Here is a 15,516-nt window from a genome sequence, read left to right as displayed (position 1 = left end):
ACCTGGAGAATCGTAATGGCAGGTCAGTTTTAGCATTCAGTGAACATGGCAAAAAAGCTAAACAAAAAACAAGTGTGGGATTACACTTTTTTTTTGCAATTTCACCGCACTTGGAATTTTTTCTCCGTTTTCGAGTACACGGCATGCTAAACTCGATGATGTTGTTCAAAAGTACAACTCGTCCCGCAAAACATAAGCTCTCATATGGCCATATTGACGGAAAAATAAAATAGAAGGGGAGCGAAAAACGAAAACGCAAAACCGAAAAAAGCTCCGGTCGTGAAGGGGTTAAATCTCCTTAATGTTTATTTAAAATATGACTTGATAGCTTTGATTGATTTATTGCGTTATGGTTGTCTGAGTCCCTAATGTGTTCATTGATTCTTTGTTGTAACTTACAAGTACAGTATTGCATCCCATATACTTGATATTGCTTAGTGTTTCTTTAAGGGTACCGTCACACTAAGCGACGCTGCAGCGATAGCGACAGCGATGCCGATCGCTGCAGCGTCGCTGTTTGGTCGCTGGAGAGCTGTCACACAGACCGCTCTCCAGCGACCAACGATGCCGAGGTCCCCTGGTAACCAGGGTAAACATCGGGTTACTAAGCGCGGCCCTGCGCTTAGTAACCCGATGTTTACCCTGGTTACCAGTGTAAAATATCGCTGGTATCATTGCTTTTGCTGTCAAACACAACGATACATGGCGACCTAGCGACCAAATAAAGTTCAGACCTTCCAGCAGCGACCAGCGACATCACAGCGGGATCCAGATCGCTGCTGCGTGTCAAACACAGCAATATCGCTACCTAGGACGCTGCAACGTCACGGATCGCTGGCTATATCGCTGCGACGTTGCTTAGTGTGACGGTACCTTAAGGGATCAGAGCTAAGTTGCAATACCAGACAAAACCCACGGAAAAGAGTGGCGCTGTGTACTGAAGAAAGCGGCTTTGTTCTCCTAATCTCATACAACCCTTTAATACCCTGACCCCAAACAGTCAGACATTTTGATATTTTCATGCCAGAATGATGCCTGAGGTTGCCAAACACACGGGTATTTTGCAAACAAATATTGATATCCTTCCCCATAATGGAGGCTTCACATTACAGTTTACAGAAAACATTAAAGAAATAATCCTCATCCGCTTGGAAGATGTTTTATGTGCACCATATAATGGATTGTCCAAATTATGTTAATTGCATAAAAATAGCATTTGCTGCCATCATTGAGTTCCTGGTCTGTGGTGAAAATCTTCATGTATAGACAGCATAAGGCTATGTTCACACGCAGCTGTGTCTCTTCCTGTTCTCTTGGCAGTAAAAATGCTGAGTTTGAACAATGGTTTTCAGATATTTTTATCAGCGCTTTTTGGGTGCCGATTATGTGTATGCTTCGTTCTCAGTACTTGTTTAATAAAGTTAGCTTCATTCACAAAAACAAGCAGCAAAAAATGCAGTAAAACCACAGCAAAACCTGTTAGCTGCAATTTTTGCAGCATTTTTGCACTTACCCATTGATTTCTATGGATAAAAAAAATGCTGCAAAAACACCGAAAGGGATTGATATACTGCAGGTTTAAAAAACGCCACAGTTGTGAAATTTAGACAGGAAAAAAAAGCTTGTACAATAGATTTCTGAAATCTCATAGATTTTGCTGTTACTATAAGGGTATGTGCACACGATCAGGAATTTTCGTGTTTTTTGCGCGTTTCTTTCGCGATAAAAACGCTATAAAAACGCATTAAAAACACTTAGATATGCATCCTATCATTTAGAATGCATTCCACAAATTTTTGTGCACGTGATGCAATTTTTTCTGCAAAAAAAAACGCATTGCGGGAAAAGAAGCATCATGTTCATTCTTTTTGCGGATTTTTCCCATTGTTTTGGAGTGTCAGGGATAAAACGCAAAAAATCCGCATAAAATCCGCAAAAAAAACCGCGTCAAATCCACGCAAAAACCACGAAAAAAAACGAATGCAGAATTCCTGCGGAAAACCTCAGGTTTATGTCAGGAAAATTCTGCATGCATTCCGGATGTGTGTACATACCTTAAAACACAGCTTCTTATTTGGATAAAAAAAAGTTCTGGAAAAAAAAAAGCTGTAAAAATGCTGTGTGTGATCATAGCAAACTGTAAGCAAAACGGAGTAACCAGAGATCCATCAAAGGATAATACAAATCAGGTAAATTTTATTAAGACATCGTATTAAAACCATGTCAGACAAAAAGTACACAACGACAATTAAAGAACTGTGGAGGAGACATGAAGGTGGGCAAAGGAGGGAATAGAAGTCAGAATATGACTTGAGGGGCAGGACAAAAAAGATCTCTACAGAGTGAATATAGGCAGCATCAAGCTAGTGGACATTGCAATTAAGTGGAGCATATAACCTGGACACCGGTAATGTATGCTGCCATCAAAATAAAGCCTGCTTACCCATAGTGAGTCAAGACCACTGATGCCCTCCTTGCAGCCCCTAAAGAGGATTATGATATTTATGACCTATCCATACGGTAAAGATGACTTTGGGATAGGCCATCAATATCAGATTGGTGGGGTTCTGACATTCCCACTGATCAGCTGTCTTCAGTTCCGGCGGTCTCCAGATGTAAACACAGGTAGAACAAAACATCTCCATACACTGTTGTAGCTACTCCGGGGTACTGAAGCTCAGCTCCTAATCAATATTCAATATCCTAAGCCTAGACAATCCCTCTAAACATGATGTTGCATAAAACAATGTGACCTTCATTGAGAGAAAAGCCACCACCGTGTTCTTCTTGAGAAACTCAACGTGCCGAAACCACCGAATACAGATCCTCAAACACTGACGCGTTTCAGACGTAAATTTCCCCATTCATAAGGACGTCTACTTCCGAATCGCATCATTGTTTGAGGATCTGTGTTCAGTGGTTTTATCACGTAAAGAATAAAGTTACAATAAACATGGAGGTTCTCAAGAAAGATGGCGTGATGGCTTGTCTCTTACAGCATTACACTGACAGGTTCTGCTCGCGCTGTCGAGCGCTCCAATCAAACTATACATAGTCGATCAATGAGAGACCAAGAACAGAGCTCCATATTAAATCTAATACTAATACATGCAAATGAGCGCAGACCGCCAGGGATTTATCAGACCAAAAACAATCCGGGGTCCAATGGTGCAACGTGCGTAGAGTCCTCCGTGGCCTCCCCCCACCACACTCTCCCCATAAGCATTTCGACTTTGGATAAACTCGGGCCGATCCATATTAGATATGAAAAAAGTACATTATTTGCTGGAAGAGGAGAAACAAATACTGATTTTAAAAGGAGCAAGAAAGAAGCCACAGGTGTTGGGAGAACATGCGACCTCTGCCCAAGTTGAGTAACTCTCACTAGAATATTTGCTGTCAACTCTCGCTAATGTTTGTCGTTGGCCTGCATTGTTTCTTGTCTCTACGCACAAACACTGGCAAATGTAATGAAAACATACAACAGGAATTTTCAGATAAAACATGTTTGTTGTCTGTGGCCTTCAGCAAAACACCGGCAGCAACGCTACACGAGGAAAAGCAGAAATTCATATTAACGCTTCTAGATTTACAGTCTGTGCTTGTTATGACTGGAGATTGTATCTCTTGTTATTCTAATGCGAACTTGGAATTGAGAAACATAGTTCATTCTAAATACTAATATCATAATATACACTCACCGCACATGATATAATACACAAATAACACATATACAATGCATAATATACAGGTGCTTCTCACAAAATTAGAATATCATCAAAAAGTTAATTTATTTCAGTTCTTCAATACAAAAAGTGAAACTCATATATTCTATAGAGTCATTACAAACAGAGTGATCTATTTCAAGTGTTTACCTGGGTCAGCAACCACAAACTGAGTATACAGAAGTATCACCGACACCAAACTACCCACATTAAAGGGAATCTGTCACCCAATTTTAGGCCTATAAGCTAAGGCCTCCTAATGCTGTAGATAAGCCCACGATGTATCCTGAAAGAGAAGAAAAACAGGTTAGATTATACTCACCCAGGGGCGGTTCCGGTGCGGTCCGGTCCGATAGGCGTTGCGGTCCGGATCCGGCGCCTCCCATCTTCATACGATGACGTCCTCTTCTTTGCTTCCTGTCGCGGCTCCTGTGCAGGCGTACTGATTTGCCCTGTTGAGGGCAGAGCAAAGTACTGCAGTGCGCAGGCGCCGGGAAAGGTCAGAGAGGCCCAGCACCTGACCTCTTCAGGGCAGCCTACACATTTACAATGGGCTCTGGCTGGGCTGACAGCTAAACAGGAAAGGATTCTTTAGGCTGTGTGCCCACGTTGCGTTTTTTATGCGTTTCCGCCGCGTTTTTTGCCGCAGTAGAAACGCTTAAAAAACACTTAAAAATGCATTCCCATGCAATCCTATGGGATTCCGCAGTTGCTGTGCCCATGCTGCGGATTTTCCCGCTGCGGAATTGCATAGCAGTAAAATCCACAGCATGTTCATAATTTCTGCGGAATCGCGGCGATTCCGCCGCCATCGGATTGCATTGGAAGGTCCTTTGCACAAAGCATCCCTGGGAATAGAGCATACCGGGAGCACCGCTGAGGAGATCGGGGACGTTGGAAGGTGAGGATAACCATATTTTTTTATTATTTTTAACATTCTATCTTTTACTATTGATGCTGCATAGGCAGCATCAATAGTAAAAAGTTGGTCACACTTGTCAAGCGCTATGCTTGTGTGACCAACGTGTCAATCACTTTTCCAAGCGAAGCTTCAAATCGCTTGTAAAGCGCAAGCATTCTGCAAGCTAAAAACGGTTGTAAAACGCTTGTCTTTTGCGGGAAAACGCACTCGAATTCCGCATGCGTTTGACCCGTGGCAGGGAGTTGCGGAAATGCTGCGGACATTTCTGCATCATTTCTGCAACGTGGACACATAGCCTTACAGTAAGAACAGTCAGACTATGGAATGCCTTACCACGAAAGCTAGTAATGGCTATATTTTCTCACAATAAATGAGATTGTGGGTTATGAATAATCTATTGCAATTACTATTAGGCCGGCGTCACACTCGGCGTAAGACAATACGCCACGTATTTTACGGCCGTAATACGGCCGAAATACGGTGAAATGTTCCCAAAATAGTGATCCGTAGTCAGGGTGTGTCAGCGTATTTTGCGCATGGCATCCTCCGTATGTAATCCGTATGGCATCCGTACTGCGAGATTTTTGCGCAGGCTTGCAAAACCGACATCTAATGGATTTATGTGCTCAAATGTTCATTAAAACATATATACAGTATATATATATATATATGTCATTGAGACACATATATATATATATTCTGTATTTAGATTTCATTCAGCGCGATATCTGTGAACAGCCGGTAATTCAATTGCCGGCTTTTCATTTCTCCTGCACAAACCCGACAGGATATGAGACATGGTTTACATACAGTAAACCATCTCATATCCCCCTTTTTTTTGCATATTCCACACTACTAATGTTAGTAGTGTGTATGTGCAAAATTTCAGCGCTGTAGCTGCTAAAATAAAGGGTTAAATGGCGGAAAAAATTGGCGTGGGCTCCCGCGCAATTTTCTCCGCCAGAGCGGTAAAGCCAGTGACTGAGGGCAGATATTAATAGCCAGGAGAGGGTCCATGGTTATTGGCCCCCCCGTGGCTAAAAACATCTGCCCCCAGCCACCCCAGAAAAGGCACATCTGGAAGATGCGCCTATTCTGGCACTTGGCCACTCTCTTCCCACTCCCTGTAGCGGTGGGATATGGGGTAATGAAGGGTTAATGCCACCTTGCTATTGGAAGGTGACATTAAGCCAGATTAATGATGGAGAGGCGTCAATTATGACACCTATCCATTATTAATCCAATTGTAGGAAAGGGTTAAAAAACACACACACACATGATTGAAAAGTATTTTAATGAAATAAACACAGCGGTTGTTGTAATAATTTATTGTTCTCTCAAATCCATTTGCAGTCCCTCGCTTGGCAACATAATAAACGCACAAGATACATACCTTCTGCTGTCAGATCAGGTCCCACGATGTAATCCATCTGAAGGGGTTAACTAATATTACAAGCAGGAGCCCTGCAAATGCAGCTGTGCTCCGTGCTTGTAATTCCCCTGCGAATGAATGAAATGTAGGTCATTGACCTACATTTCATTCATTCGCGGTGAGGCGCCCCCTGGTGGATGTTCTCATGAACTGCAGCCTGGGAACTTTTTCCCACGCTCCAGGTCATATGAGGACATCCACCAGGGGGCGCATCACCGCGAATGAATGAAATGTAGGTCAATGACCTACATTTCATTCATTCGCAGGGGAATTACAAGCACGGAGCACAGCTGCATTTGCAGGGCTCCTGCTTGTAATATTAGTTAACCCCTTCAGATGGATTACATCGTGGGACCTGATCTGACAGCAGAAGGTATGTATCTTGTGCGTTTATTATGTTGCCAAGCGAGGGACTGCAAATGGATTTGAGAGAACAATAAATTATTACAACAACCGCTGTGTTTATTTCATTAAAATACTTTTCAATCGTGTGTGTGTGTGTTTTTTAACCCTTTCCTACAATTGGATTAATAATGGATAGGTGTCATAATTGACGCCTCTCCATCATTAATCTGGCTTAATGTCACCTTCCAATAGCAAGGTGGCATTAACCCTTCATTACCCCATATCCCACCGCTACAGGGAGTGGGAAGAGAGTGGCCAAGTGCCAGAATAGGCGCATCTTCCAGATGTGCCTTTTCTGGGGTGGCTGGGGGCAGATGTTTTTAGCCACGGGGGGGCCAATAACCATGGACCCTCTCCTGGCTATTAATATCTGCCCTCAGTCACTGGCTTTACCGCTCTGGCGGAGAAAATTGCGCGGGAGCCCACGCCAATTTTTTCCGCCATTTAACCCTTTATTTTAGCAGCTACAGCGCTGAAATTTTGCACATACACACTACTAACATTAGTAGTGTGGAATATGCAAAAAAAAGGGGGATATGAGATGGTTTACTGTATGTAAACCATGTCTCATATCCTGTCGGGTTTGTGCAGGAGAAATGAAAAGCCGGCAATTGAATTACCGACTTTTCACTAACAGCGCTGCGTATTTCTCGCAAGTCACACTGCAGGTCCGTGTGGAATCCGTATTTTTCTCGCCCCCATAGACTTTCATTGGCGATTTTTTTGCGCAGTACGCTGACAAACGCAGCATGCTGCGATTTTGTACGGCCGTAGAAAGCCGTATAATACTGAACCGTAATATACGGCTAATAGGAGCAGCCCCATTGAGAATAATTGTGCCGTATGTTATGCGAGTTTTACGGACGTAGTTTCTGCGCTCTTACGTCCGTAAAACTCGCCAGTGTGACGCCGGCCTTAGAATGTATAACTGCTGGAGAAATGTGTGTGTGTGTATATATATATATATATATATATATAACTATCAGAAGAGCCAAAAACATAAGTGCGCATAGGCTCGTAGTAGGGCAAAGCATAGTATGCATGCGTGAGCCACCATTTCTGTGCGCAGGAGAGAGATTTACCAGGAAATATGGATGACGTGAGGTGTCATCCACGTTAGTTAAATAAGGAGGATAGCAAGCAGCAGCCGAGCGAGGGATGGAGAGGCCCATAAAACACTTCTCCTGAGATATGCAGGGGCAAGTCTGAGGATATAAAGAGGTTGTGGTTGCAGAATCCTCATTCTTATTATCTTAAAGGTGATTGGCATAGTTTATAAGCGAAAAACTGGTGATGGGTTCCTTTTAAGAGGATAAAAATGTTCATGGGAGTGCTTCTTTAAATCAGCTCACAGGATGTGTGCGAACTGAGTTATGAGCTGTTTCTATGGCAGCTTGTTGTGAGGAGATTAAAGGGAACCTGTCACCCCCAAAATCGATGGTGAGGTAAGCTCACCGGCATCAGGGGCTTATCTACAGCATTCTGTAATGCTGTAGATAAGCCGCCGATGTTACCAGAAAGAGAAGAAAAAGACATTAGATTATGCTCACCCAGGGGCGGTCCTGCTCCGATGGGTGTCTCAGGTCCAGTACAGCGCCTCCCATCTTCATTCCATGACGTCCTCTTCTGGTCTCCGCGCTGCAGTGCCGGGCCTCTCTGACCTTTCCCAGCGCCTACGCACTGCAGTACTTTGCTCTGCCCTCAACAGGGCAGACAAAGTACACCTGCGCTGGAGCCGCAGCGCGGAGACCGGAAGAGGATGTCATGCAATGAAGATAGGAGGTGCCGGAGAGGACCTGAGACACCCATTTGACCGGACCGCAGCGGGACCGCCCCTGGGTGAGTATATTATAACCTCTTTTTCTCCTCTTTCAGGTAACATCGGGGGCTTATCTACAGCATTACAGAATGCTGTAGATAAGCCCGTGATGACGGTGAGCTTACCTCACCATCGATTTTGGGGGTGACAGGTTCCCTTTAATCACCTAACATTCATACGCATACATTGACCAGTAGATGGCAGCAAAGTACAAATTACAATGGACATTTATGAATCCTTAGTGTATGCACATTATTATTATTATTATTATTTATTGTTATAGCGCCATTTATTCCATGGCGCTTTACATGTGAGGAGGGTTATACATAATAAAAACAAGTACAATAATCTTAAACAATACAAGCCCGCGAAGGCTCACAATCTACAAGGGATTGCACATGCAATGTATTACACCTTCTAACTCACAGCACCCAAAGTAGTTCTCTATGGAAATTGCCTCTTTAGAGAGGAAGAGGACTAGAACTCTAGCGCCACCTATTGAAAATAGTAATACTAAGGGCTCATACTCACTTGTGCGAAACTCGGATGAGTCTCGCACGGCAAAACCCGGCACTGCACCTGGCACAGAGGAGCGGAGCATGCGGCTGCATGTATTCCTATGCGGACGCATGCTCCCATCTGAGTGCCGGCAGCACAAGTGAGTATGAGCCCTAAAAGTCACTATTGACCCTTTAATGAGCCTACTTAGGATAAAAGCCAAACCAGAATCCAGAATCTCAATTTGCAGACATGGTGTTTCAGGGTGCTGCCCCTCATCAGTGCAAAGTGTGAGATCAGTCAGCAGCAGTAGACTGGGTACTGGGGTGCAACAGATTGATCTATTAGTGATTGTTCTGTCCCCATCATTCTTCATCAGCCTGTGGAAAGAGGCCGGTAAACAAGCGCCGAACAACTTCAATAACATCGATCGTGTTCATTTAATGGTCTGAACTCAGAACATGTAGATGCGACCGGAATGTTTGAGTGTGATGGTGCATTATGTGAGTATTTGTGGCCCTACTATAAACTTTTTGCCCAGGGCCCCACTTTGTCTAAAATCGATCCTGGGTACATTTTGACCTGATTTGGAAGTTGTTGATTTACAGCTGATTGGTATGCATCACTAAATTAATTTACTATGTTTTTTACTCCATTTTGGTGAATTTAGGTGAAATGATTCTCCCATTAAATTCCAAGGACCAGGGAGTTAACAAACAGAGGCAGATGAAACAAAGCCCTGATAGATCTTGGCAGAAGGCCCCACATTGCTTTTTCGGATGGTGTGTAGATTTTGCTCCAACTTACTGATAGAATCTCCCCTGATTTTCTGATCACTTTTTTTCTGCCGAAAAGCATCTGGTTAGCTAATAACATGTATTTGAGAAAAGTCTTTTTTATGTTTTTATGTTTTTATTGTTAACTGATAGACCATTTTTAATTTCTTTATTTTCAAGACTGAATGTGGTGTCAACCCGGCAGCTGATTTGTCAGCAGATCCCACCGAAAACATCAGAATCTGTTGACAACAATGTAATGTCAACATGTGAGTAGAGAAGTAACGCAGGCGAAAAAAAAAAGGCAAAATACTACTAGAAAACACATCAATTATTGTGTATTATGATTATCAACATTTCATTATTATACATAACCAGTCATGTCGGCACACAGTAATAGTGGAAAGGCAAAAGTTTAACGCAGGTCATCAAGTCAATGGATGTCTCATCTGTTTTGGTTCATTGAGTTCAGAAACCTCAGACCTTACAATTGTCAAAACAAAACCAAAGCACCATTGAAAAACAATCATTTATAAGTGTACTGTGTGTTCCAAAGAACCTGATCTTCATGATCTGTAGGAAACCGCACGTCAGGGCCAGCGAAGAGGAAGCTGTCCTCAGGAATAGAGCTGATAATGTTCTTCAAGCTGCAGCAGGAGAGTGTGACCTTCATGAGCCTCCAAAGTTATTTTGCATTATTTCTCTCATATGAATCATATGATAAGTTAAAAGAAAATAAAAGGTTCTCATCTCCGTAGGCGTCATAATAACAGATTATTCATCGCAAGCGCAGAAATTATACTTGATCATTCCAAGCACACAAACACGGACCGTGATTCATCACTGCAGCGTTAGAACATCAGAGAGAAACTCCTAACAATCATGTATCCGAGAAGACTTTCAATTACATGAGCGGAATATTACGGCACCTCCACTATAGACAAGTGCGGAGAAAAGCCAACTAAGGGCGTCTATCACTCCACTTTGCCCATGTATTACAATGTTGGGAATTCACTCCAAAAGGTTTGCATCATGCTACTGCATGTGTGGGCTAAAAGACCTGCAGTGATCAATTGAGGGTCAGGTGGAGAACATTGAGGAGCGACTCACACGCCGAATAAAAGGACAACAGCAGCGTTACCACTCCACAACAGCTTATTGCCACACAGCAATCATGGACTTTATTGAAAAGTTTCCTAAATATAGTTATAATGTATTCCTAGACTAGTATGATTGTTGGGATGTGACCTCTCGGATACTCATGGATACTGAGGATGGGGGTACCAAAGCTCCTGACGTGAATGGTCCCCCATGCAGGACCACTAATGAGACTGATAAAACTACCATAGAACTGTGTAAAGGGGTGATCATGCAAAGAAGAGACTTTAGGAACCATGTCCTCACGTATGTCATAGCTTATTGTTGCCGACAGAGGCGTGCTGGGTGGCTGTTGCTGCACCAGCTATTCTAGTCAAAATCTGGCACGGTTCGGTGGCATCATTGAAAAGAGTTTAATGACAGCTCCGAACCTGACAAAAAAACAATATGTTGTCAATATATCGAGTCCTTGAGATCACGGCACCAATGTCACCAAAATTCTGGACTACCTCTCTGTCCCACAGCCCCAGAAACAAATTCGCATTCGAGGGCAGTTTTTATAAACTTTTTTTAATGTGCTTTTAAAGGGAACCTGTCATGTAAAATAACACTGCAGATTAATAGTGCTCTGACACCGTTTGACACCGGCACTGAGAGCCCCTCTGCTGGGAGGAAATAATCTTTACCCCCCAGCAGTGTTTGGATTCCAGTCATAGGGGTGGCACTGACACAGTTTCAGTCACCGTTGAGTGTATAGAGAGCAGCGTCCGTTTCTGTGCCCCAGGCACTGACTGACAGCAGCTCAGCATTAGGGCCGGCTGTCAGTCAGTTTCGGGAGCGCAGTTACAGCTGCTGCTCTCTATTCACTCAACGGTGACTGAACCATTCCGATGCTGCCCCTATAACTGGAAGCCAAATGCTCCCGAAGGGAATAAAGTTCATTCCCTCTCAGTGCCAGCGCTGTGTGGTGTCAGAACGCTATTAATCTGCAGATTAACCCCATATCTGCATGTTAATAGTGTAATTTTACATGATAGGTTCCCTTTAAAAGCTCTATAATCAAAGCGTTTATAAACACTGCGCATGTTTATCCACCACTGCACTGCTGGACTGCAATGGTGGTCGGTAACCTAGACAACAAGTCGTTAACAATCAAAATAGTAACATTCACATAGCAGGGTATAGGTACAGAATTTTAATAAGGAGCAAATTGGAAAATTGCTTGTTTTTACAAAACACTTTCCAATTATACCCATCGTTGAGATTGCAATAACCATTTAATTAGTTTAGTAAACTATCCATTATGTAAATTGGTATTGAATCTAGTAAACATGTACAGCATCTTGTGTGGAAATGTTCTGTCGCGGTTTTCTTTTTTTTTAGTCCTACTTAACTCCGTCCTCGATAACTATGACAGATGACATTCTCAATCATTCACTTTCTGCACAATCTTTATGGAAAAAAACAGTGATTGTCTATTTTTGCACATTTTGGGTCCCATTATATATAATCCGGGACACTGTACGAGTTTATGATATGATGCTGTTGGCTTCTAACATTGCATCATGTTGTATACAGTGACACCGTCGTTTTAGGTGGAACGCTCTGGGAAATTCACCATGTGAAGCTATATTGTCCCTGATAGAAAAGAGCAAATATACAACATCCACTTTCAGCTTATCAGATTTAAGAAGATATTTAGTAACTGGCCAGTTGTGTAAAACAAAGACAAGTAACCTGTGGCTGTAGATCAAAGGTCTCAGCGTAACGGACCTACTCTGTAAGAGCCGGTATGGCCAGTCCTATAATGCCACCCCACCGGTTACCAGCTGGAATGAGAAAATATGGTTCTGACTTACAGATCTGAGATATCTTCACGGTAGCCGGAAATGTAGGAAATGTCTACGGGAAGCAATGAGTGAATAATATCACTGTGTTCCTGGGCTCCCGCTTGCATTATTGTGCCTGCAGCAGATGGGCATCAATGCGACATGTGTTTCCTAGTTCCCTTCACGGTGTAAAGTAAGAGGGAAGTGGACGGCTCAGGTGTCTCAGTATATTAAAGGCAGTCGGCCCCATCCACCCATTCCTGTGCCAAAAATGTATCAGGGCTACTGGAAGATCCTGTTACATCAACCTGTCACATTAACTCTTACTACTAAGAAATTGGCCAATTAGTAGAAGACATCTGTGTGAGCCATTTCTGAAGCTTCACACCAAGTATAACCCTATATTATAAAATATGACATGACGTATAAAGAGTACCTGCTTCATAGTGACATCTGAAGGTTCAGAGCAGATCCGGAGAAAGCCTCTACGTGAGTCCTACTGAAAGTCTGCTGAGAGTCTTCTTATATGGAGGGAAAAGACTCAACAGGTTCTGTTATCAGTAAACACCTCCATACAAGATTGGAGTTAGGTGGAGATAAGACTTACAAAAAAGCCTATAAATAAGAGCTTGGTGAGCCATGTGTGAACATTCCCTTATTGCGGTGGATGGAGCAAGCTGGGTCAATCTATGTCCGGTTGAGCAGACATCTTTTACGCCTTTTCTTTCTATGTCGCTGTATGAGGGCTTGTTCTTGTGGAACAAACTGTAGTTTTGAAAGACACCATTGATTTTGCTAGATAGTGCACTGGAAAATGAGAAAAAAGTCTAAGTGCGGTGAAATGGTGAAAAAAAAAGCAATTCATTCACAAAACGCAAGCCACTGGTTTTTAGGGTTTCATTTTTATGGCATTAATTGTGAAGTAAAAATGACCCAACAACATGACTTTTCAAGTCAGTACAATTACAGTGATACCAAAGATGTATTTACTATTTTAGTGGCTTAAAAAAGTTGAGCTTTGTAAAAAAAAAAACATATACATAACATACCGTTTTTTTTCTGAGACCCATAACCTTTTTTTCTATTAGTAGATTCATGTGAGGGCTTGCGTTTTTGCATTGTGAGCTGGTGTTATAATTGATGCCATTTTTGAGTAGACGCTGTGTTTTGATTGTTTTTTATTGCATTTATTTTGTGGGAGGTGTAGCGACAAAAAGATCAGTGGTTCTGGCATTTCAATTTTTTTTTTTGTTAATGACATTTACTGTATGGCTTAAACAATTATACATTTTGATAGATCAGACATCCATGGAGGTGGCGATACCAAATAAGTATTTTTTGTATTTTTTTTATTTTTTACATTTCTGTATTTTTAACTAGGTAAGTGGTGGTGATAGAGGGGGGTCATTAAAATTTTAATATATATATGTTTTTGCTAGTGCCTTCAGTAGGCCTTGGATGTCATGGCAATCCATCGGCAGAAAATGATCATGGTGCTAAAATGCTATTGGCATTGATTGAATGCTGAATTTGAATTTCAGGGGTTAACAGAAATGCCAATCGCTGCTGTTATAGGCAGGTGCTGGCTGTGTAACACAGCCAGAACCTGTCCTGTGTGGATTGAGCTCTATATATCCATTATGGAGCGCTTTTTACAATTATATAGTGCTATGTATTCCGCCTGCTTCTCAGTAACCTCCTAATCTCACTTGGTGAATGCAGAGGTCTTTATTAGGCTACAAACTGCCATGGCAACTGTAACGGGAATAGTGGAAACACTGTGCCGTGGTCGGAGGAGAGCCTGGAGGGGCGTAACTAGGTGAGCACCTGACTCTTCACTAGAGCCCCTGATGGTGGGGTTAGGCTTGGCTCCCAATGAACACCAGGTGCTACTCGAGGTCAGACCATGGATGCAAGACAGCTGACCCCCACTTGACTTATAGCAGGAACGACCCAGAGGGAGAGACAGCAGATGTAGGCAGGCAATAAAGGAACACAGGAGCTATGGGTCCAGCTGGCGTACTGATAGGCACTGACAGGTGCAGTCTGGGCCAGGTGGTATACAGAAGCACTTGCAGGTGCGGGCTGGACCGGCTGGTAGACAGATGAGCACTGGCAGGGGCGGACAGGACTGGCTGATATACAGAAGAGCTCTGGCAGGTGCGATTGGACCAGCTGATCTACAGATGAGAACTGGCAGGTTCAGACAGGACTGGCTGATATACAGAAGAGCTCTGGCAGGTGCTGATTGGACCAGCTGAAACTGAGATAGATAAGCAAGTACGGGCAGACAGGTACAGGATAGGTAGACTGACTGACGGGTACAGGGGACCTGACAATTAGCAAGCGTGCTAAGGGCTAACTAACCACGTTGCTCAAGCATCTGGATGAGGGGAGGCCTTAAATAGTAGGTGTCCTTCAGTTATTGGCTGTGGACACTTTACGACGTTGCGTGCAGACTTTTTAAGACGGAGGAAGTGTGCGTACCTCAAGCACAGTGCCCGGGAACCTGCGCGCTGTGTGCCCCGGGGAGTAGTTGACATGGAGGAAGTAGGAAGTGTGGGTCTGGGGCCGCAGCAGTGAGTAAGCTGGTGTTCCTGCTGGGGAAGAGGGGCAGCATACAGGGACATCAGCGCTACAGCAACCAAGCATCACTTTGCAATCATCATAAGTGGTTGATGAAAGACCGCTCTCTCTGTCAGACATCTAAGCAGTGTCTAAACAACACCCATTTTGGATATCACAAAATATGTCGGGGATGTTTCCGAAAAAATTGGTAGAGTAGCAATAAATCTTGGACTGATATCAAGCATGCAGTGCTGATGGCGCAGTCTCAGTTCGTGAGCTTGAGTCATTTAGCACTCGACATGTACATCTGCTTGGGTTATAGCTCACTCAACCCTGCTGCATATATACAGGATATACTGTATTTAAAATAGTTACAAAATTGATCTGAGATATGCATTTATGCAAACTAGCAGTGGTTTACTTCTAAGGGTGAAGAGGCTCCAA

The 15,516-nt window shown here is 43.1% G+C and overlaps 1 protein-coding gene across 4 annotated transcripts in view; it reads right to left on the bottom strand.

The window, feature by feature from the left end:
• Positions 1–15,516, bottom strand: part of PRKAG2 (protein kinase AMP-activated non-catalytic subunit gamma 2) — a 329,489-nt gene that overhangs the window by 214,037 nt on the left and 99,936 nt on the right. The window contains exon 1 of one of the 4 annotated variants that reach the window (XM_077268649.1): positions 12,941–12,976. The exons of 1 other annotated variant lie outside the window; for it this stretch is intronic. In XM_077268649.1, coding sequence (XP_077124764.1) covers positions 12,941–12,949 — 9 coding nt within the window. In that variant the 5' untranslated portion in view covers positions 12,950–12,976. Of the gene's footprint in view, positions 1–12,534; positions 12,665–12,940; positions 12,977–15,516 lie in introns of those variants that run through there. 2 more of the 4 variants (XM_077268650.1, XM_077268651.1) reach the window with 2 other exon arrangements.

This window comes from Ranitomeya variabilis, chromosome 6, assembly GCF_051348905.1.
Source record: "Ranitomeya variabilis isolate aRanVar5 chromosome 6, aRanVar5.hap1, whole genome shotgun sequence".
Lineage (NCBI taxonomy): Eukaryota > Metazoa > Chordata > Amphibia > Anura > Dendrobatidae > Ranitomeya > Ranitomeya variabilis.
The sequence above is the reverse complement of the archived record's forward strand: the minus strand, read 5'-3'. Positions and strand labels throughout refer to the sequence as shown.